Source organism: Mya arenaria, chromosome 6 (assembly GCF_026914265.1).
Source record: "Mya arenaria isolate MELC-2E11 chromosome 6, ASM2691426v1".
Taxonomy (NCBI): Eukaryota; Metazoa; Mollusca; class Bivalvia; order Myida; family Myidae; genus Mya; species Mya arenaria.
The window spans coordinates 66,291,948-66,317,007 of NC_069127.1; the positions used below are offsets into that span (position 1 = coordinate 66,291,948).

The 25,060-nt window shown below is 31.6% G+C and overlaps 1 protein-coding gene across 9 annotated transcripts in view; it reads right to left on the reverse strand.

The window, feature by feature from the left end:
* Positions 1-327: 327 nt before the first annotated feature.
* The window catches only part of LOC128238321 (KH domain-containing RNA-binding protein qki.L-like), a 43,472-nt gene continuing 18,739 nt past the window's right edge, over positions 328-25,060 (reverse strand). The window contains exons 4-9 of one of the 9 annotated variants that reach the window (XR_008261667.1): positions 24,909-25,052; positions 17,617-17,734; positions 13,202-13,504; positions 10,540-10,595; positions 1,765-6,256; positions 328-865 (exon numbers count right to left, since the gene is read on the reverse strand). Coding sequence is in view for 8 of the 9 variants with exons in the window: in XM_052954125.1 (XP_052810085.1) it covers positions 6,119-6,256; positions 10,540-10,595; positions 13,202-13,504; positions 17,617-17,734; positions 24,909-25,052 (759 nt within the window). In the remaining variant the exon portion in view is untranslated. Of the gene's footprint in view, positions 6,257-8,683; positions 10,596-13,201; positions 13,505-17,616; positions 17,735-17,846; positions 17,962-24,908; positions 25,053-25,060 lie in introns of those variants that run through there. The other 8 variants (XM_052954133.1, XM_052954131.1, XM_052954132.1 and 5 more) reach the window with 8 other exon arrangements.

The window sequence follows — 25,060 nt, forward strand, 5'->3', positions numbered from 1 at the left end:
AGATAAAAAACTATCACTCATATCACCACTTTGTCACCAGAAAATCTTGCGTTTTCTTTTTTTTTTTAAACTAACATTGCTCATGTCTTTTCATCCGACAATATTTTAGGAATTTTCATCTATTGTCAAGAGCAACGCTAGAAGTCTTAAGCATCCCAGCTGGGTCAGTGATGTGAGACCGATAACAACAAATTAACTGTTGTTATCGAATGGGGTCTTCCTATTATAGCGACAGGTCGTTTCTTCACATTAATGGGCCTTTCACATGAGCACTTTGGTCTATAGAGAGAATATCCCACAGATGACAAATAATAAGAAAAACAATGATGACAATACATCTTTTATGCAAAATCTGAAAAAGTACATTCTTCACAGTGTAATGAACACTGAATATTCCATATAACAATAAATGCTTATAAAATGTGGAGATTCTGATGAATAATCTTCATATGGTATCTTTCACAGATGCCTGGGCAAGATTGTAATATATCCGAAACAATTTGAAGGCACACATTTTGAAAGAATGCATATTGTATCATGCATTCTATTGCCTGAAATATGAGAGCTAATAAAACTCAAACTCATCTTCGATGTAAGCGAGCGCTGACCACTTTTTGTCCCAAATCCTCAGATTTTAATAGCCATTGCAGTTTTATATTTTATCAACAACCGCATTGCATGTTAAGTTTTCAAATAATCGTCCATCTTCACAATAGAAATATTTGGCCATTAAAACTGTAAAGGCACATTCGGTAATATATATGTATGTAAATGCAATTCATTAAATATCAGACAAAATATTTACAAAGGAAATAACCATGAAAAATGTATGACTTAGAAATGCAGGCAAAACAGCTCAGAGTATCTGAAATAAAACATTTAAAAATGATCTCATGTTTCACGACACAATATTGACCCTAAACATATGGTCGTAAAATTGCCAACAAAAAAGTTAAACCTAGTGTTATAACGATTTATTTAAATACTTTTCGCTTCACTTTAGATGACAGTGTCGAGTAATATGAAGATTATAATTGTATCATTGCTTCAAGGGCCATACACTGTCACTGCCTGCATTACTGACAGGTTCGCATTTGTCAGAACGACGAGGAAACAAATGCACCTTAAATGCATGTAATAAATGAGCACTTGAATGAAAACTACGCAACAAAAACATTTATAACAAGAGAAATATATAACTGTCATGGAAGATTAGTAATGCTTTGGCCATTTGTTGACAAAGATTTTGTAGAAAAGGTACAAAATGATGTTAGATGTATAACATAAAACATTAAAGACTCTAGTCTATATAGTTGAGCAGAGTTGAGCAAAATAAGAATTTCAAAATCTATAGCGCATGCAGAATTATGCCTTTGTTAGTCAGGTCATGGTGGCTAATTATGCTAACTGAAAGACAAAGTAAAAAATAATAGACCCTGTGTTATTTAACATGATTGTTTTTGCATTCTTTTTAATTTTTTAGTTGATTCTGATGTTTAAAAAAAAATCTGTACAAAATAAATTTCACCATGTCAACCTTAAAAACGCATCAATTCATCACAAGAGATTCAAATCCCTGAAGAGCGTTGCATTTTTGCAATGGTTGTAAATTAAATGCATCAGTGCCATTTTTATTCCTCACTTCAACACCAACGACTAAGCTGAAAATGGCCTTGTTTAGGATCAAGTTAGTTAAGGGATGAAACAAGATCACTTCAGTGTTAGCAAGAGTGCTGGTTATGGAGTTTGTGTCAAATTAGTTACCTGTTAGAGTTGTCTCCCTTCTACCTCCAAAACTGAAGAATGATTAGGTTTGTGTCACATGTGTGGGGGATAAACAACAGGTGCTTCACGTCATGGTTACAAAGAGTTCTGCAGAGGACAGTGTTCATGATCTGATTGTCAAGTTAAATATTCAGTTATTAACACAAGCGAGCCACTATAAGACTGAAGTACATGAATGAACACTGCCCCTGTAAGACCCCGAACAATCACAATATTGCGGCAACATAAATCAGATACATACTGATTCTAGTGTTTGCAGTTGCATATCTACACAAAGCGGGTTATTGGTTTTGTCATAGTCATGCAGTGGTTGTAAAATTCTAAAGCGTCTGCACCCCTAAAGTCAGTACGGATTTCAAATCTGAAATTAATACTGTTGTGAGTATTTTAAGCAAATTCAAACTGTCACAAGGGGTTGTACAATGTTAATATGGTATCAAGTTAGTAAGAAAGGAAAACTAGTAGTTAGCAATGATAATTCTTTATTGCTGTTTTTATGACAAATATATATATAGAAAAGACTATACATCAGGTCACTCCCTTGTTCCAATAATTGACCAACTACTGTATATAAGTATTCATAAGTATGTATAATAATGAAAACATAAAGCAACAAAATATGAAATATCAAAACTTAAATTGAGTAATAACTTGTTTTAAAATGAGATTCACTCGGAACTGCTTTTATACACAGCACAACATTCTAATGTTTTCAACCAAGTTCTTCAGTTCTCGCAAAATGAATTAAAGAGTTTCTTATGTTACAAAATATTTATAATTTCTGAATAAATTTGAATTCACTGTATTAATTCAATGCGTCTGTCAATGGTTTTAACCAAAAATCATAAATAACTTTAAATGTCAAAAGATGCTGATATGAATTTTTCACAACGAAGCAAAATAATAAGTTGTCAGATAACTAGGAGAACGAAGTTAAAGGGACTTGTCCATGTTTTATAGGTTCTAACATCTGATTATTTTCACGGAGAAAAGACCTGAAACTTCATCAACAGTTCATAATATAGCAATATTGTTGATATTTAAAAATTTGATAAAAAATGCCCTATTTTTCCGAAAAAATTTATAAAGGCAATTGAAGAATGGACCATTTTAAGCTGGGATTTACTAAATTCTGTTTAATTAGCCAGTTGCTGTTTAAAAAATTTTCATAGTAAGTAAAATAACCCTATGTCAAAGAAGTTTTTAAAACCTTTTTTTAACAAAGTTTAAAAAAAAGCACAATGCAAACATAAAATATGTGAACAAGTCCCTTTAAAGGTTAATTTTGTTAAGTATGCATTTTGTTCATGGGGCTTATGAATAAATAAGTTTAAGTATGTTAGTAAACTCAAACAAAAAATTATGTATACTCACACAATCAGAGTTAGTGCAGTGTGACTTTTAACATGCTGTTAATTTTGAGTTATTAAGGCACTACAGTAATCTCTTTGTAACTATACCCTTAGTTTGACATATACGGTAACATACAATAGTTCAACAACACAAAATGTACACACACGGTATATACCCTTTCAAATTACTCTGTATATATGTATATATGACGATTCTGTTTTATATGCAAAAACATTAATATAAACAAGTAAAATTGTATTATTAAGAGTATTAGATGCAAACAAAACAGTAAATTTCTTATAATTTCATTAATGCAGTGGCTGTGTTATGGTTTAATACATTTAATAATATTTTTTTCTGCTTATTGCCTTCGATGTTTATTATGGTGAGTGTCTTTTAACCCAAAGCCAAAGAAATCCCTTTGGTCACCACATGACCTACATTTTGTATAACATACAAAATGTGAATAACTCTACGTATAATAAAAATAAGTGTGTTCAGTTTAACAAATGCAATTATAACACAAAAAGTAAGATAAAGTCTTTGACATTTATGTTCAAGCTGATTACTCAGAGAAATTTAAATATTTTATGTAATTAAAACACAAAAACGCATTTTGATGTTCAATGAAGGCAATCTTAAATCTTATAGATTTTAAGTAGGATACTCATTGTTTGGAATCACATGAGTACAACTTTTATTTAAGCCACTGCAATGATGTGAATAATTCAGGTGCTTTACTACATAAAAAAAACGTGTTTCTGAATGATTTGGAAGACAATTTCCCACTCTATCTGGAAAGCACCAATACTAGGCATTTAATTATTTTCTGCGGACATGTAAAGTTAACTATAATAACTTCTTTATTACTAAAGATTCATTTACTGATATGCCTGTTAGGCTGGCAATGAATATATTTTAAGCCAATCTCATGATTCCACATTTCAACAATGTAAAGTTTAAAAAAAAAATGTTAACAACGCTATAAAATAACGGAAGACTGCATTTAAAACAAACAATTTAAGTAGATTAACATGTAAAACTGAAATTGCATAGCGAAAAAATTGAATGCAAAAAATATCACAACACTAGAAACAGCAATAGAGTACAAATGGTCTTTAATAATTAAGTAACAATGGTAAACGATGATCAAGCAGAAAAAAAATCTCCTAAAATATTGCCTTTCCTACGCGAGGTCTTCACGATATGACGGGTTACACCTAGAAGCAGCTTTTGATATGTGCTTTCGTTAATGGACGGGCTTTCAGATATGAAACTTTCATATATAACACCTACATTCTTCTTAATAAAAGCTTAAATGGTATAATTTCAGCAAACAAATGTTTAAGCGTGACCTAAGTGCATTCAATGAATAATAACCTCAGTTTACACTACGAGTTTTAATTTATACTGTAGCTGACAGTGACTTAAGTAACTGCAATTATTATGCATTATCATAATTATAGTAACAATTTACAAATGACCGTTAACAAGTACCACGAGCATGGAAAATAGCTACATTTTACACTAAAAAGTTTTAATCAGCTGAACGTTTATGAGAAGGAGATTGATAAATATAACAGAAATATCAGAATGTGGTTTGTTAGATTTAGCACACACATTTTGAGATTCTTTGCCTATGAATTTCAAATTCATGAAATACTATTATCACCATGAAAGTTAAAAACTCTACCTTGAGATTCACATTTCTTATGCTCAGTTTTTTTTAACTTCCTGTAATAAATGCTTAATTTAAGCAGCTGTTTAATAAAAACTCAACCTTTATATGTATAAAATGAATAATTCAGAAGAAAATATACTGTATACAAAGTTAACATGATGAAAAAATGTATCAATATCAAAAATGTATATCAACAATTATTATACCTACAAAAATGTAATAAAACGAGCGAAAGTATATAATATAAACATCTATTAACATCAATATAACTGAAGAAAGTGAGGCAACATTGTTGATATTGCATATATTGTCAATGATATAAATGCAATAATACACACACATTCCTACACTCGCATTAAACAAAATATATATATGTACACCTCTGTGGTTCAGACAATACAAAAACTATAGCATGAGTATTTTTAAATGTAATATTTGCAAATGTGAAAGCAATGAAAGTGGTTTGCTTTACAAAGCAATGAATCTCATATAACAACCAAAATGACTGACAAAATTGACTCCAAAATTCATTTATTACCATTTCTCTATCATAAATGCTGTCAAATACTTTTTATTTGTGTCAAAAATCTCAATTTCTACCCTTTGCAACACAACCATATTTTGTCAGTCATTTCGTAGAATTGATTATCTTCAAAATACTATCAGTACAACAGCGTGTCCAAAAGTAACCCAAACAAACGAAGTTAGTATGTACATTAGTGATGAATCCCAAGGCACATTGACATGTAAATGTAATTATTGGCACTTAGTTAACAATTTGGAGTACACAAATAACTGGGTAACAGATTCTACAAAGAACAGCCATGTTAGTCTCAAAACTATAATATTGTGGGTGCCTCTAAACACAGTAGCAGTTTTTGTTTCAAAGTTTAGTGGTTAAAGTTTTTTTCTAACAAAGAGTACATACAATTTATCAGTATTATTTCTTTAATATTGTGCACATCTGCCCATGTAAGCGGTGAAAAGGTAAAACCAATTTCAGCCAAGGCAGCTGTTAATGTTAAAAAATGTGTTGAATAATCACATCCATTAACTAACAGTGATTTTTTATAAAAACAAAACAGTTTCACTGCGGAAGACAACCAATGAGCAGGTACCACTGAAATCTTCAAGTAAGTCTTTACATTATGTCCAAACTTTGGGACTTAAAACACATGGAGCCTTTAGAAAATCAATTTGTACATAAATGGCGTCCACTTTCTATGTAGAATGGCGTAAACCCTATCAGGAAGAAGCAGGACCTGGTTTTTCTGTGTTTCCATGGTAACCTTGGATATCTTAACCCTGGTCCTTCTTAATAAACGAGAGGGGACCGTTCATATCAACAACACTTGGACACATCATTTGAATGGCCTTGCTATATGATGGTAGCGCTGATTGGACCGAAGACTGCGCCCATGAGAAGTTAGTTGGCAGCTGCAGATTAGTGAAAATAAAAGAGAAACGTTAGTTCATATGGCTACAGTTTTACTGTAATGCAACATTTATTTTGGGACAAAATTATCTCACATAATAATATATGTTTGTTTGAGGTTTTTATCTCACACACTAACAAGTATCTCGCTTAAATGTATTTTCAATGAAGAATTTTTTGGCCTATCTGTACCAAACTATTAATACAATGGCATTGTCCCAAAATTTGTTGCGAATACAGTAAATATATAAATTTTATGTTATTTTATTTTGAAAATGCATTCTGTTTCCATGGAAAAATAGGTCTTGTTATCATATGGTTTAGGTCTGTTATACCCAAAGGCAGTACAAAGTTTGCAGATAAAACAATGTGCAGAGATTAGGAATAATTTCCCATGCTTTAGCAAGAGACTGCATGCCATATGAAGTGATATTCATACTCGATGTTTTAATCCGAACAAGAAGTACATTTTTCTAAAAAAGCAAGTCTACAGACACTATTAATGGGATATTTTTTTAAAATGTTCTGACAGCAAACAGTTTTTAGCCAAATCAAAACATTCCGTAATGATAATTAAGTTAGCAGGATAAAGGTTGAAAACCACTGAAACTTCTACTACTAAAAGTTCAAATAATTCAATCAAATATGGTCAATTGAAAGAGGAGTGAGTATTTTTTCAGTACAAAAAGCGTGTGGGAAGGAACGTAAAACATTTAAGAAATAATGCCTTTTTCAGCGTATTTATCCGATTTTCCCCCATTTGTCAGGCAATACCAAATTATTCTACAGACAGCCAAATTTACGATAAAACTATCCAGATTAGATATCTTATTCCTTTGACAAAAGTAAAGCCCTGAAAATTGTAAAGTGTTAATTCAATCATGGACGATTATATGGCGAAGAACATCTCAAAATTGAATTAGTATTCTTCTGGAACCCACAATAATTTCTCTGTACCAGCAAAAAAGCAAAAACTTGTTCTAAATCTTTTAAATATATAAACACATATTGTACGACAAAATTTGGCATTCCCATAACATAAACTAGGGTTAGCAGATAAAAAGCTGTAAAGACATGTACGTTTCTGTCATCACAGAAAGGATGGTGTATAGACTAAGAGTAAAGCATGGCGGAAAGTCTTGTATGCTTTTTCTACGTTAATCTCAGCACATCTTTAATCCACAAACAGTTAGTATTGCCTTATTAGTAATATACATATAAATATATAAACCTAGTGACAAAATTAACTGGATAACGTGAAGCTTAATGGGTTTTGTAAGGGATTAAGAGATTTTTAACGTAACATCTACAGATTATCTAGTGCATAACAAGTAGCTGTTTTTTATACAATATATCTGGATCACCGCTTGTGATATTAGCTATTGTATTAATCAATGCAACATGACACAACAGCTATACAGAGGGCTGTGCTCAAAATTCAGAAATTAAGCATGGTTGGCAACATTTTAAGTGATTATAGACACAAAATAATATATTTAACTAGTTTGGGCCGAATGAAAAATATTTTAGATTCTTAATCCCCCCCCCAATTTTCTTTTACTTTAACAGGTTATCTATAATTCACATTACTTGAACTTGAGTCTTGAATTCTAATATATAGACCTTGAAGTTGACCTAAGTGAAACTTTTCGCCCTAACAAAAAGCAAATGATTGAAGCACCACCAAAAATATGAAAGATGTTAGCAACATTTCATTTTAAAGAACCATCTCCTTAGTTGAATTTTTTCACTTGTATGAATTCTGAAATTCCCAAATTAAACCATTTTCTTATAAAAGATATCAAATGAGAATCTAAAAACACTTTTCAGGCCTTGGCGCTAGTCAGGTACCAAATTTCAGCTACATTTAAAGGCAAACTATGAGAAATACCAACACCACCACAATCTCGCCGATCTCACTATCACACATTACAGGAAAAATAACTGCATCGCACAAGTTTAGTTTTTTTTAGGATTATTATTATTATTATTATGTGCATATAATTTTAGTAATAAATACTGAAAAACTACAGGCAACAGTATTAGCACTTGGTTGAAGGATTCCATGTAAAAAGGGTTAAGTTTTGAACATTGTTTAGATTATAATACAGCATCACAAAATATAGGTACAAAAATGGCCAAAGCAAGATCTTTTGAGTTGAATTGCAAAATATCTCATAATCGTACACGAAAAATATGCTATTTCACGCTTTACACAGGATGAAATGTCACCCTGAGAATATCCTTATGTGACTATGTCCCTATTTGTAGACTGCAAGGGATGGAAGCCAAAAGTTTCTAAGTGGCATTTAATATATAAGCAGTTGCAGCCTTGTTGCTTTCAACCAACCCTTCGATTGGTACTATGCAGATTAGTTCTTCACACAAAGTTAACGAGCCATCTAGAGCGTGAAAAAAATGACACAGTATTTTGTTTTTTAACATTTATTCTTTCTACCACAAAAAAACAATAATTGCACAATAACAGATTATCAGTAACATTGACTTGAGTATAATTTTTTTTGATTTAGCTCAGTAATGCAGATTTAACACAAAACCCTTAAGTCAAGCTTACGGAATGTAACGAGAGTTAAATTATTTATAACACATTGTACCATAACAATTATAATAAACTTACGATATGTATTAAAAGCTGGAAGACTTAAATTGTGGCAAAAGACTTAAAAATTGTGGCAAAAGAGTACAACTTTACGGCAACCTTCTTATGGGTTTCAATTCTAACATTCCAACCAGGCTCTCATTTTTAATATTCTCTCTCACAACCTAGCGCACTTTTTTGTATGATCATCAGTAGGAAAATCATAGAATGTAAATGATTATAACAATTGGGACTTCATATGCCATTTGGACTTTCAAAGTGGATTTATATGTATATTACATCGGTATAACAAGACACAATATTCCATCGTAAAGAGCATAATAGTTATCACATATAAATCACCAACATTTAAGAAAATATATAATACAAAATCTTAATATATAAAAAATATAAATGCTATAAAACACAAGTATGTAAAACTGTCATTTTATCAAAAGATAAGACAACATTGCTGAAATAAAACATGTTTAAAATTGAATGGTTACATTCAACTAACACATGTGTATTCAATTTAATTGCCCACCATCTCTTAGAAAATATGGACAAAAGATGGCCGCAAAAACTACACTGTATCTGTAAAAAATATTCTACAATATCATCAGTGACAAAGCAAATCTATGAATGCCAACCAATGAAATCTGATATTCAGTGCAATGTGTATTCATATAAATATAATATACATTCTACAAAATATAGGACATTGATTTCCAGGTTTCAGGTATTTTCACACAAATTGAATTTTTCACACGATACTGTTCCAAATCAGTTCAAGAAAGGAATTATTATCTTTTCTGTAAGAATATATTAAGCCACTCATAATATTTGTTTATGGAGTTATTCTTTTAGAATCCTGAGTACAAGTCAAGTGTAAAATGATATTGCATCAAATTATTGTTATAATGCTCCCCGGATTCTGTTGATTTTTCCATTCACAATGCTTTTCCCAATGTTTATATTTTTGCTAGAACAATTAAGCTACAATATACATATATATAAAAGCGAGGTTAAAAATGTTTTTATTTGCTATTTCTATAATCTCCAATGTATTTTCTTTCTACGATCGTCCACCCTAAGTGGTGCAAGAAGGCCAGTTAGTAGGAAAACACAATGGATAACACAGTGTTATGTTTGGTCTTTAACAGTGTCAAAACATGTTTTGTCAATATACAAAATATTTTCAAAGTAAGGATTATCTAGGCTAGGCTAAGATTAGCTAAAGTGGTGAATTATGCAACGTTATGAAAAAATAATATTCCTTCTTTTCTGTTTTTCTGCATTTCATAGATTTGCTATTTCACAATATGGCTGCCACAGAAATGAGTTCAGTAAAATGGATTATGGTAAAATACACTGGCCTTCGATCAATTTTAATGTTAGTTCACCCCTTAGCTTATTAATTAATAAAAACACCAATGTAAAAACTGGAGAAAATAATAAATAGATCTATTGCACTTTGTGTGTGTATAAAAATAAATATGAGTCGCACACTTGTTAGAATAAATTCACTGCAATTAATTAAACAGACAAACAGTTTGTTTTAAACATGGTTATTATTTTAAAACTGTCTGTGGCAGCCATTAAATGAGTAAGTCAGACTGCTGAAAATATGTCCAACTTACAAGATATGAACTAACCTTCCAATTTTTATGGAAGTGAAACCCTTACCCCGTAAGGGTGTTCCCGCACGCCTGCTAATGTTCGCCGCATTTTGGGGACTGCACCTAAAAATTTCAGCCATGACATTTTAAAGGCAACACACTATGGCAACAGGAAAGTGGCAGAAATCAGTGCAGAAGTACAGTTAATACTATAGATATAAATACACCATGTTCTGAAGGCTTGTAGCAAATATTGTCAGACACCCTTGTCATAATTTGGTCAGACAGCTAAGTGCAATAAATTTTGTCAGATACACTTAAATTAATTATCATGACATATTTACATTATTCTCAACCATAAATAAATATTTTTACAACTTCTACTAGGCCTTGTGTGCATCAATTCAATGCGTGCACCATTTCCCGCCCAAACTCATCAATGACCTTGAACTACAAGCCTTCAGGAAGACACAGCTCCTGGGTTAAAAAGGTAAAGAAATTTCTGGCAATTTCAATTACACTGTTAGACGAAGACAAAATAAATATGACTTTGCTTGACAAACTGAACGTAGAATTTATAGTCCTCTACTGCAAGACTATTTCAAATACTGAATAACGTAAATAAATAAATCCTCAACTCTTTTAGAGTAAGGAATCTTTGTGTTTAGTTATATTATTTTAATGACAATACTACTATTATGAGTATAAACGCATTGTTATTGTCTTTGTATATAATTTTACAATTTATAATACAACGTTTAGGCTTAATCATCCTACAGGTTTACACATGGATAATTGGAATAATACATCAGCTTAAAGCGGTTAAAAGATTATATGATTAGGTTACTCTGTTGGTTCAGTAACTTCAAAGAATAGTTTCAGGAGATTATAATTTTGAAAGAATGGGCTTTTTGAAACATTTGCCTAAAAACTCTATTGTTACAAACTAAAGAAGTCAATCTGCTAGATCATAATAACGCACAATGACCTATTTCAAAAAGTATCAATGCATTGTATTTGGCATCCTTCTTTATGATGTTTATGTTTAAAATCTTCAAAAGATCATTGTTCATCTCGCATAGTTTCCATCTTAAGATACCCATTCTGACATTCTTGCAGACAAAAGACATTAGTCCAAAATGACATTGCATCTGCCTACATCTTCCTTATATTACACTGTCATAATTGTTCACGGACCCAACAATAAATATGATATTCATTGTTACACTATTAAAAGAATTCAATCCCATAAATGGCTTAGCCAGGAGCATGTGTTTGTTTTTAACTGAAAACTGCGAAAGTAAGTCAACATATTAATCACTACATACAAAATATTGACCAATTGAGCTGCATTGAAAGTACACAAGAAATGTCACTTTGACCCATTATGTTTCAAAATGGATCGGCTGATAATAATCGTGCAAAGATGAAAAATGTCTATGGGAATTTTTTAGCTGCCCCAAAAATGTGCATTCTTGGCTAAATTTGGTAGATGTGAAGCAATTACCAGGCAAAACAGTACATTGAAGTCAATCTCCATACCCCAGGCAGGGCAGGTCAGTCTTTCTGAGTACAATCTGCATCTTCTTTCATGTTATCTTCCTACCTTTCAATACATTTGTATTCACATGTGTAACACCTTCAACGCAGCTCAAGAAGTAGAAGCAAAAAGAGTAAAAGTTCAAAGGGTTAAAATCATAATACTCTATGTAAATATGGAACCACCACCAAAACTGGACACATTTTAAATATAAACCCTAGTTATAACAGATTATAGGGAACATTTGAGTGAAAAGGTGCAAGCCGTTAAAATTTTGAGGGGGGTTACAAAATTTAAATTCCTTATTAATATTATTATTATTAATTTAAATATACAGCATTTCAAAACTTAGTGAGCCACGAGCTCTTTCTTTCCGAAAGAGCAACTACCTTAATGTATATTGCACGAGAGACGATAAAGTTGCTGAACCTAGTGGGGTTTTAATCTCTTCCTATTTTACCTGAATAAAATAAACAGGAAATCTTTCAATTCAAATTGCAATCTATATTCAAAGATGGTATATTTCGAGTATTTTTAGAAACAAAGAAGTTATATGGTATTGTTGCCTTCATGAGAAAATATTTACAAAAGCCATCACCATCAGACAAAAATATAAAATACTCTACATGGTTTTCTATCTAAAAAATAGATTGTACAACATTATTTTGTTGTAGTTGTCAAGTGATATATAGAGGGTGTATACAAATAATGTTTGAAAAAAACACGGAATGTATACAGTGCTGGAATGTATCAAGTATTTACAAATGGAATTTATGCATCCAATAAGGAATGATTGTCAAATTAATTTTTAATTTTGCATTAAGACTTATTATTATATGATAGACACTGTGGTGATTGGCACAACTTTTTTACATGTAGAATAATTATTCTTGATATTGAGCAAATATTGGTGTCTTTACGCTACATTGTATTTACAGGACTGCAACCGGATATAACACAGCTGGATTTACAAAGCACATTTTGGAGGAAAAAAAATCAAATGTTGGTCTGTTTTTCTATCGACATGATAACAAATGAAACAAACTAGAAGTTTGTAAATATAAATGCAACAATGTTCATTTTTACACATTTTGAACGCATCACATACGGGTGTGAACACGTTTGCCCATATGCACAATTGGTTTGTGCATATATTACATTGGTGGTCACCTGACAAACGATAACATACCAGCAGCGCTCTGGTCTAGTGTAGGGTACTCCATGATGGCTGTTCCGGGTGTAAAATTAAAGGGATATTCGTAAGGATTGTACATGAGTCCCTGGTTTCCTGCCTCAGATGGCGACACTAGCGGAGGTGGGCCTCCATTCATTAACATATTGGACAGAGCAGCATTTGAAGCTGCCTGCGTTGTCTGGATGCCAATGGGCATTCTGGGAGCCAGGATAAGGGGGGCACCAGCGGGAGTGGGAGATCGGAGCTGCTGCATTGCCGTCATTCCTGCCATTGGTGACGTGATAAAACGTGCCGCTTCTGAAATAAATCATACAAATTAGCTGATTAACAATCAGAGATTTAAATTCTGTCATTAATAGTTCTTTTTCAGAATGGGTTCAACTTTTTAAAGTATTTTGAATGATAATTGACACTGAGATTTGAAATAAAATCAAAATGAATTATAGCATAATAACTGCCACTGTAAATCTGAATTACCAAGAAACATGTAAAAACACACAGAAGATGTCATAATGGAAACTAAGTGCATGCGCAAAATGTTAAAACCACTCTTGCTAAAATGGTGATCTTGTACAGTGATCTGAAAGTATTACAGTTATTTATATATAGACCTGCCAAAACACGCTGTCTGCTTTGTACAAAATAGCAAATCATTTAAATTTAATTTCACAATATGGCTCCATCCAAATAGCTTCTAGTCATAAATTAAATTGCATAAGATACAATTTTTTGCAATTTCACAAAGTCTTATCGAACATTTTATAGCGGCTGACAGACAAAAGCTATTATTCCACTTAATCAATATTTCATATTCTGCATCCGAAAAAAACTCAAAGAAATAATATGACAGTAAATATCAATCAATAAGATAATCAAATTTTGTTATCTTCAGAAAAATATATACGTATCAAACAGCGAGACAGTGTGCCTTGTACCACAACATTATCATACATTAGCTAGGAAGGCAAAATCCTCAAACTTCCTGCAAAACCGGCATATCGACCATGCGGACATGCACTTACACCAGAATGGCTCTAATATGTATGACTTGAGAACTGAAAGCAATACTGTATTTTCTTTCATAAAAAGTATGTTTTATACGGTTTGCTTTTAGTTCCAAGCGTAGCATTGTTCCCTTTTTTGTGTAACCATTATTTTGGTATTTTGAAAAATGTTTTCTAGTTCTCTCAAAATTTGGTCAATTGTTCAGCACTTAGTTCAGGTTAACAACATTGTTAACATCATTGTTAACTTTAAAATGTACACCACTCTGGAAGTTCCATGGACAAACTTGTGATCTGTAGTATTTCTAAAAAAAATTGGGAAAACTTGTTTCAGCCATGCTTGTTGTATTTAAATATTTGAGTACATAATTAACTAGTTCACGTTCACAGAAATGCCGTTAACAATGTTGTTAACTGAAACAAAGTTCTGAACAATTGGCCCTATATCTAAATTTAATTCCAATAACTTTTGTAGTTTGTAGCTGGACAACATCCAAATAAAAGGGCACAGTTATGAAATGTCAGTTCTGAGGAAAAAAACACACTTCAAAGTGTATAATCAATCCATTTATAACTTAGAAACAACTATCTAAAATTAAATGGGACCCTCCTATCAAACATCGCTTTTCACACTGCTTTATCTTTATTATTTCGAAGTGAAGGGGTAAATTGGTCACGTAGCTCTTTCAAATCAAGCAGTCATCTCAATGATATCTTGAACTCAGTTTCTTGATCTTACGATATTCTGTCTTATGCTCGTTGTTAAAAAGTCTCATTTTATCTGATACCTTTTTCTAAGAACTGACAATCAACCTTACTAGGTATTATATTAATTATTCTGATATTTAAACACCATTTCATTCACATTAAAAAATATATGTATTATACATACAGTAGCATCTGTGATTATAACAATCTATATATAATGATTATTCTGACATTAAAAATAAAACTATTCAAACTTAAGTCATAACAAAAGTTTTTAAGAGTTGGTAACTCTAAAAATAAAGAATAAAGAGAGAAAGACGAGAGTTCTACAGAGAATATCAATAGAAAGTCTCTAAATGATTGGAACGTTATATTACCCTTTATATATCATGGCTAAAATACAGCACGCAAAGCAAAACCCAAACCTATGGCTTCCAAATAAATGCCTTCACCTGTATATCTATACTGCATACATAAATTATGTATTCAAAATCAAAAATCTTGTTTAACAAATTTTTAGTTCCTCCTTTTTTCTTCATGGATTTTGAGGTTATTTCAATTGGTACGTAGTGTAATTAATATTTTCATATTCTGTCATGTTGAATTAAACTGCCTTTTATAATGTCAGCTGACAAATTGGATTTGCATAATGAAGGGTATATAACATTCTGGTAAAGACAGAATTATATCTATGAAAGAAAAACTCATAAAAAGTATGGGTGAATAGAAAGAGCGTTTGTCGTATTGTGACAGTTAAGACTAGTTTTAGATAGCAAAGGTACGTTTTGGTAGAAGAACGGAAATATGTTTCGGTGGAAAAAATCAAAATAACTCTTTTATCAAAACAAAAACAAAATGCATAATATTGGAATTCTCTACATCTCTGACAAAATTGTCATCTATTAACGGCCGTCATTTGTCATTTCTAATGAAATTCGCATTGTGATCTTATCAATTTTCTTCCATATTTGCATTATCCCTCATTCAAATGCATAACAATTAATATGAATACTACGACCTCAATATCTAGAAATATGCTTTAGGAGATGTCCTTCGATTAAGAATGGAACTTTTAGTAGAGATTTTTATATGAAATAATTTAATAGATGACAATTTTTACATTTTACCAAATCGTCAAATCATCTGTTTGCATGTAAAGACAGAAAACTGCATTAAAATCAAATCACATTCACAAAATCTTACATGACATTGATCACATTCAAGTGTCTACCAAAACAACGACTTTACAATGAATATTAACGGGGAAACAGACATTAATTTCTACAAAGAAAGAAAGGTTTCTAAAAGTAGGCTAACATTTCATATGAACTTCAGTAATTAAAGAGAAGGGAGTTATAAAAATACAATATTACAATCTATATTATTATGGCAGTATTGAAAAAAGATATATCATTAATTATTCAATTCAAAGCCAATCAAACAGTATTGCTCCATAAAGTTTATAGCTGGAAATCTTATTATAAAACTTTACAACACATGAACAACGCAGAATGCTTAACAGATACTTAGCGTTTAACTAACTTTTCAAAATATATCAAGAGAAATAACATCAGACCGTTATGATAACGATTTAAGAGCCAAATACACAGAATTTGCTGCAGGATAATATAATAATGACTTTTTTTGTTTAACAGATTTGCAGAAACAAGAAAAAGGTTAAGACAGTAATTCATGTGTATTTGATGTTATTTTCCTTTTTTAAAATGCTTAAGGTCAATACAACCCTCATATGTGGCAGTGTTTGATTGGCTGAAAGATGGGAACAGTCAACTACAATACGAGGCTTAAAACACAGTCACCAGCGGATAATAATCTAACCATCTAGACTATAGAATAACAAACTATATCTGGCACATCTGCACTGAAGTCTGATACTATTCATTCTGACAATGCGCATTTACAAAAAAAATCATTTATTTATAGCCTCAGATTTGGCAACTTCCATGTTCAATTTTACGATTATAACAATATTTATGTTGTAAAACACCTATAAGTATAATCTGATTCCGGAAAACACATAAAAACAGTTGGCAGAGTAATATAGGAAATATCAAACATGGATTTTGAATTTCTAGAAGAGGGATTTACAACTAATGCTGTGGAGTTTGAAGTACTTCCATCAACTGTTAATATATTTCATTGAGTAAAGAAGCAAACTTGCACTGAAAGTAGGTCTTTCTCATCAGACAGCTGCAATGTAATAGATGTTTTTTAGACTTTTACTCATAAAGTAATCTCAACGAACATGTAAAATGCTTCACATGTTAAGAGCCAAAACATTTACTCTACTCAATTATATATCAAAAGGTATTTGTTAACAGTCAGATTTCTTGCTTTTATCGGAAGCCAAAGTATTTCCTTAAGTTTAATCTGCCTTTGGAAGAATCTTAAAATTACATTTCTACCAATTAAAAAAAAATGTTTTGAAATAGAAATTCAAAGTTTGTCAGAGTGTCTTAGTTCATTGTTTCAATGCAAATGTGTGCGCAGGAAACCAGCAATAATGTAAAACAGGATTATAAAGATCCATGCAGGGTACCATCCATCGTCAGCCAAAAATAGAATAAAATACAGGCTATAAATAGAAACAGGGTGAAAAGCTCAACACTCCAAAAACAGACGTGTGTGTCACCAATCAGCGACGCGAGAGTCTGACCAGCACCGACACCGACTTACGAGTCGCCGACGCTGTCGTTGTTTGAGTCGATGTTGGTTTCGATGTATCACGATATGTTCCATTAATTATAGCTAATTCCATAAGCTGACGTTTCTTTAAGTCATCCTCCCCATCAGGCTAAAAAAGAGCAACAAAATCGCAATGTTAATAAACACAAATGTTAGAGACACATTTTCATCGTGTTGTTAGACCAACATGTAAATGCCCGCTAGACGCGGACGGCACTTACGAGCAGCGGCCATGCCCATTGTCATTGGGACAATAAATTTGTTATCTCGGTACGTCCCGTTGAGAATTGCGAGTTCCATCAACTGCATTTTCTTGAGCTCATCCTCACCCTCAGGCTGAAATGTACGTCAATTATGACATGCAAACATAAATGGTGATGAAAAGTTTAAATCTCTTTAGTTATATTTCAATAATAGAAAAAAGAGAGTTTAAAGGCGATTTTCTTTAGTCACTTGTGATTATTATAGACATGGTCCATTTTTTTTGTACAATTTATGTTCTGCAAATTGAATTTTGTAATGACAAATCTTCTTTTCAATTTCTAATTTTTTTTAATCAGATTTTTTTTATAGAACTCTTTGAAGAACTAAAATTTTTAATAAATCTCTTTAAGAAGACCCCGCTTACAAATACAATACAATTCCCTTGTCCAAGTTGTCAGAACCATAAAAATGCCTTTATACCAAGAACGCAACGAGAGATGAAAAAAGAATCATTTTAAATACATTTATCATTTTAATTGAACAGCCTCGTCAACTAATATTTGATTAGTCTATAATACAATTTCCACCACAAGGTCAATCTTACCGCAGCTTTTTTTAAATCTACCTCAAACATAGATACTTAAATGACAAATGTAAGTGATTATTTTCTTTTCAAGAAGGCAATTCATATAATGATGAATGCCCTTACTTCTTGAATACATATTTTAACTATTCATGATATTTATTCTGACAGTAAACAAATTTTAAATGTTTAGCGGCTGTATCATGAAAAGGATTGCATATTAAAAGCGATGAACGTAAATTTTAACAAATTTAAGCTGATATATATAAGCAATGAAAAAATAATATTTTATCTTCACATTTTATTTATAGTTGATGCTTCTATATAAACCATAAATCAGATATATATTAAATCTATTAAAACAAAAGCAGCTCAAATTGATTTAAATTAAACACCAATAAAATGCATTTGACATTTTTTTTATATATAATTGCAATTTAAGATGACATTTTGACAGGAATAGGTTGTTGTAATTATGATAAATATTAATTAGCATTTCAAATTTATAATTATATATTATAATAACAAGAGCCTTCAATTTTTACACCACTTCAAGTAGTTGCAGGCAAAATTGAAAAAAACGCCACCAGATGGACATTTTATTCCCCAAAAAATCATCAAAATTTATCAAACCCAGACATGAATCAAACCCAGACACATCAGAACGTTATTTCCCCTGATAACAAGGGATGCTATATATATACATTATCTCCCTTAGATTTAAATAACCATTGTGCATGCATGTGCAGATAACCTTTACTTTTTAAATCTCACCTACATTACTTAAATAAATCATAATTCTACCAGATATCAAAAACCATTTTTCAGCCCTCAGCAGCAATGTTTTAATAGTTTCTCTCAGCCATGTCAACGTTATCTACCATGATAACAGAGACACAAGATAATCTTTCTAAGATATCTGTTACTCTATGTTTTTTGTTATATATTTTCAAGCTGACATAAGATGTTGCTCATTCAACATACACCTACAAGGAAATCATTATTTTCCGCCAGTTAACCAGGTAAGTCTGTAACTCAATTACTGGCATAACAATCAAACACCTGCAAAGCCAATTATACCAACATCCAACTTTTAGGATTTGTTTTTAGCAAAATGCACCCCTCATTAATTACAGGAACAATGTCGAAAAAACCTTGTCTGCTGAGAAAGTCTATGTGGCATTGTTACCGAATTACAGAAAATAGTAAAATCCAATTAACCTATTAACATCAACCTTTGTTTGTTGAAAAGGAAAAGGGTTTGCCAGTCTTAAAGATTTTGCAGAACAACAGTACTTCTAACAGAACAATGTTACTTTTTATATTTTCTTTCATGAAGTTAGATGCAAAATAATTATTTAACATTTTGCACTTAAGTCCCCCCCCCCCTCCCGACAGTCCTTGGCATAATCCAACAAAAATTCTCCAGGAAAACCAATAAATGTCCACAGACCAAAAGCCCAGTGAAAGCATTCAAGTCATGTCCGAATGTCCACTCAGCGGTCAAATATGGCCTCTTGCTTGTATATATATCACAAATTATGTCTGGCCCAATACAGTCGTTTCGAAGATTGAATTGTCACAATCAGGGCTTGAGAATTTCAGCAAAGATGCTAGACTATCTATTGTATTAACAATCACAGAACTGGTCTTTAAGTCTGCATGTGTAAAAACTGACCACTTTTCTTATTCACATTATTTTCATTGAACATTTCAAGTATGATTTCAATTTTTAACAAATATTATTTGAATAATAATACATGAACACACCTGTTGGTTTATTGCCAGTCATTACACAATAAAAAAGCTGCAGCAATCATGTTTTTAAATATATCTCCTTTCATCTGGTTAAAAAATCGTTTTCCTACATAAGTAAGAGGGAAATCAAATGTTTTACAAGCAGCAACTTATTCATTCTCACAATTTGTGATAAAAATCCACATGGAAATAGCAATAAATAATTAGATTCTGATGTAGGAATCTTGTACATTCAGGAGGGGGTCCATTCTGAACATGAAGAGAACTGTTAACCTTTCTTCTTGTATTTATACTCTGTACTTTGTTTATACCCCCCAAAGCGGAACAAATGAAATTCATTATTAAAATGGATTAAGATGGGCAAATGGAGGCACCTTTGTAGATTGAGGATGATTTGTTGTATGAACATAAATCCTAGAAGATAGATATAAAACAAAGAATGATCCACTCAGTATAATTCCTTGGTTTCCAGAAGAATAAAGGTACATGAATCTTAGCGCAACTGTTTTCAATTACTTACAAACTTACTTCATCAACATTGGCAATAAAAAACAACAACTACACACGAAAAGTTAAAAAAAGAATGTAAAAAAAAAACAAGAGGTAAGAACAGAGAACATATAATAAAGATCTTTCTTGAGTATAAATTATCGAAAATAGACACTCAACACGTTTTCAAAGAATTATCAAAGAAAATGATTTGTCTGTGAAAAGTAAGTAAAAAGTGCTCTGGTTAAATGAACTGACAAAAACACAGGTTCCAATTATCAACAAGACTCATTTTCTTTGGCAAACCATTTTTCTGTGATCGATGTTCAGACCGCATGGAAACTGTTCTTTTTACATTTTTTTGGATTTTCTTTTGTGTGGCTTATTACCTTAAGACTTGCAAATTAACTAGCGCTTCATTGTTAAGAAACCTTTAAAATTCAAGATTTCAAAGACTAGTGTCAAAGAAGCTCAACTTAAGCCCAAATTTAGTTGATGTTTATTCCCAAGGTGACATTTCAATGCAACAGACTACTCTATTTATCAATTTGGAGACACATTCAACTTGTTTATACAATGCTAAGGAAGAAGTAAATAAAATAGAAAACAATCATACTCCTGAACTGGAATTAAGAATTGTTGCCCTTCTTAAAAATACAAAGTTAAAGATCAATTTGATTTTGTAGCAGAAAAATAATAATTTAAATAAATTAATATTACAATGACAAGTAGGAGGCAAAGCTGTTCTGAGAAAACATCATCCACCCAAATAGGATCGCACATACGGCTGAATACCCTAAGATAACCAGGCACAGTTACCTTACTTTCTGTCTCTGCATATGATGCATAACTCAAGCTTACGCCAAAAACTACAATTATGTTAAGTACAGTTATTTTTTTCAAGGCACAATGTTTTCCAACCAACCTGCTTATTAGGTAGACATTCACATCATTTTAACTAGACTCAACAGTAAATGATTAATCGCTTGCTTGCAGTTTGAAGTTGTGGGTATAATTATGTTTTCTTTCTATTTTCTGTGAAGAATATCAAAAACAGATACTATTATTACTTCATAAAATATTGAAAACTTGACAATAACATTAATTAAACAATTTATGATATAACGTGGGTTTTTTTATATTCATTTTTGTCAAAGTGGTGACATATTAAATAATTATGAATGAAAACAACATCAAAGGAACTAATATCCCCGCGGATACAATAATCATTGACCACAGTACTACCGGCATTTTGAGACACATCAGGTGCATAAATCTACTGCTGAATTAATCACTAATGACACAATTGTACACACTTGAATCAAATTAGGAGTCTTTAGTACATAAAAATTAGATAGAGTGTGAAAAAAAAATACTTCAAAAGCTGTGCAAGTAGCTATTAGAAGGATCAATCAATCGTTTAAACCAATTCAGATCCTGTTTTCTTACTTACAAAGTACTCAATTGTTATTTGGAATTTAGACCTCTTGGATGACAAAACCATCATAAAGATGATCTTCAGATCAAAGTTAGTATATTAGTTACATTATTATGAAGTACTTCAAGTTACTTTGAATACAAATGTGTTAATATATTACTGTTTATTTCGATGAGGTTTAAAGAGCTTATAAAGAATTCTTTCCGGCTTAATGAAAATATACAAAAAACCTTGGCTTATTATGAGAGTAAACAATTTTACATCATAAGTACTTCACAAAAATGTTACCTCGAGTGTCCTTTGAAAACGTACAATTATATATCATAAGAGCTATACAAATGGCAATGAAGGTAAATTCATGCAATTATGTGTACATTACTCTGACAATTGCTAGCTCTTGGTATTATACAAAATGTTAATGTCTTCATAAAAAAACAGCTCCGTAATAAAAAATGTTACCGCAAAAGGTAAGGTTGACTTATTTTTATTATATTTCCATTTATTTCAGCTAGACAACTTCAGGATTATATTACACAAACGTCCTCTGCTGGTTATCAAATTTACAGTAAATTACCTAAAATAACAACTGACTTTAGAATACAGACATACTTATCAACAGAATTATATCCGCTTTAAGTTTAAGAATAAAAAGATGAAAATTACAAAATGTAATCGCTAATGTTTTGTATGCTTGTTAAAGTATTATTACTGTAAATCTAACAAACATCAAATAAATAAGCCCCTATCTATTTGTAAAAAAGTTTTATAAAAGCCCAATTCAAACTTTTAAGTATCAATGCCCATCTCCAATCATTAATTTTAAAGGCCAAGCCATGCAAAATCATTCGAATTTCTTCTGACCAATTTGCCTATAACGGCCCTAACAAGAATAATCTCAAACTGACACGATCAGTAAATGGGAATGTCACTGACAATAAAGCCAGGAGTGGACAATAATATATAGCGACATTTGATAAATTAGTGATGCTCCATACAAAGAAGACAAATCTATGGAAGTTCCTAAGTTTCCTTAGCCCACCAAAAGCTAAGCTTGTGCCAATTTCCTTAACTTGACTTCGTTCCGTTAAAGGAATTAATGTCTTTCCCTATATATCGTTCTCCGGACCGAGGGTTGTGTTTTTGTATGGGGAGTCTCTCCATGTTTGATCGGCCGATGTAATTGATGCTAATCATTATGATGAAGTAGTTTACTGAATCGATACTCGTGTAAGAAAAACGCCAAAGACGTTAAGGCACACAGCATCATTTGTCGAGCGCCAATCAAGCGCAATGATGAATTTCTATAATATACTAAAGAAAGAGCGATGGGCTTGATTAATACATTGATCCATCTTTTACAATTACTCTTCAGCCCAGTGCAGACATATTAACTTAAGTGTCGGGACTTTTCCTGTTAAGCACACAGAAGTTGGTAATACAATAAACGTCAACAGTAACAGGATTGCTCAGACCAAGATGTAATTTTCCCGTCCAATTTTGACCGTCAAAGTGCGGAGACATCTTATTGGCTTGTTAGGAGTCTCATATATTCATCCTAACAAAAAGCTTGAACGATTCAAAACCTTATTTTCCTTACCTGATTCACTCTTACAATACAATTATATTTTTATGAAAGTAATCATTAAAAGACACCAGCTTTCTTTTTGTATAACTTTAATGAACAGTTAAAGCAAAGAGAATAATTATATTCCATTTTATAAAGGAAATTTATTCACATTTTAATAGAAATAGCCTCAGGTTTCCGATTAACCATAAAACAAATTAATAGTTTTTCTTTACACAAAAAAGTTCTTTTAAAAGAGCAACTGATTTTGACTTCCTCATTTCCAGAACTTAAGAAATTATATACCTAGATCATTAAGTAATCAAGATCATCTGATTTTTGTTTTATCTAAGTTCATATCAATTCCATTTTTTGGCAGAGAATATAATTACGCCATTTAACCATGGTAAGACATACATTTAGTGATTAACAGAAGTTTAATTTGCTCTTTCCTCTAGAAAAAAGTGGAATTTATTACAAATTAATTGCCATTTTTCTAAATAATTCTGAGAATCTTTCTGCTATGAAGAAGATTAATTGCAATGCTCGAAATCGGCATAAAATCCACCCTGTTTACATTATATGATGTAAATTGAAAGAAAACATCCCCAAGTTTACTTTGCAAATATACAAACATGACGCAAAATTATCGATATTAATTGTAGCCATCAGTTTTAAATGTTACCTAGTCATTTCTGTTTTATATTTAACCTATTTTCAAGACGTTGGCATCCCAGTGATATTGTAATATTGAATTAAAAATATCCAACCTCAGAACAGGTGAAAACGTTCAATTTTCAGTTAATACCCCTACATCAATACTTATCAATTATTTTTACTTTGATGGGGGTGCCAGAGTGGTAAGGTATTGCCAGAACTTATCACCTAAAGCCAGAAGTCTTCAAGATTTTATTTTTTCCTCAAGATAAAGATATCACTAGCCTGTTATATAAAGATAAAACCTACAAATTAACACACTAAACAGCCTTGTTTTCTTTCACAGAAATATGTGTAGTCCTAGGAATCCAAGCTATAACAAAACGCAAATATTTTTTTTCCAAAACAAAACTTTAATTCTCCTGTGTTTTAAGCAGTTTTGATACAGTATTCCCAGGATCTAAATATCATACGCTTCAAAAATGGCAAAAAGTTGTGGCTTTCAAGTCTCTCAAATCCAAACGCATCATACTGGGAAATCTTTTTTCAATGATTTAAGTATGTTTTCTAAACAGCTTTCAAATACTCACCGAAGGCACCAATAGTTTTTTAACCTCTTCTACAGCTTTGATTATCTTAAGTTCAGCCCTGTTTCGCGTGTCTTCCACCGTGATAAGGACGTGTAGTTCCTCGTTCAAGTGTTCCCAGTTTGGTTTCCCTCTGTTTTGTTCCTCCTGAAAAT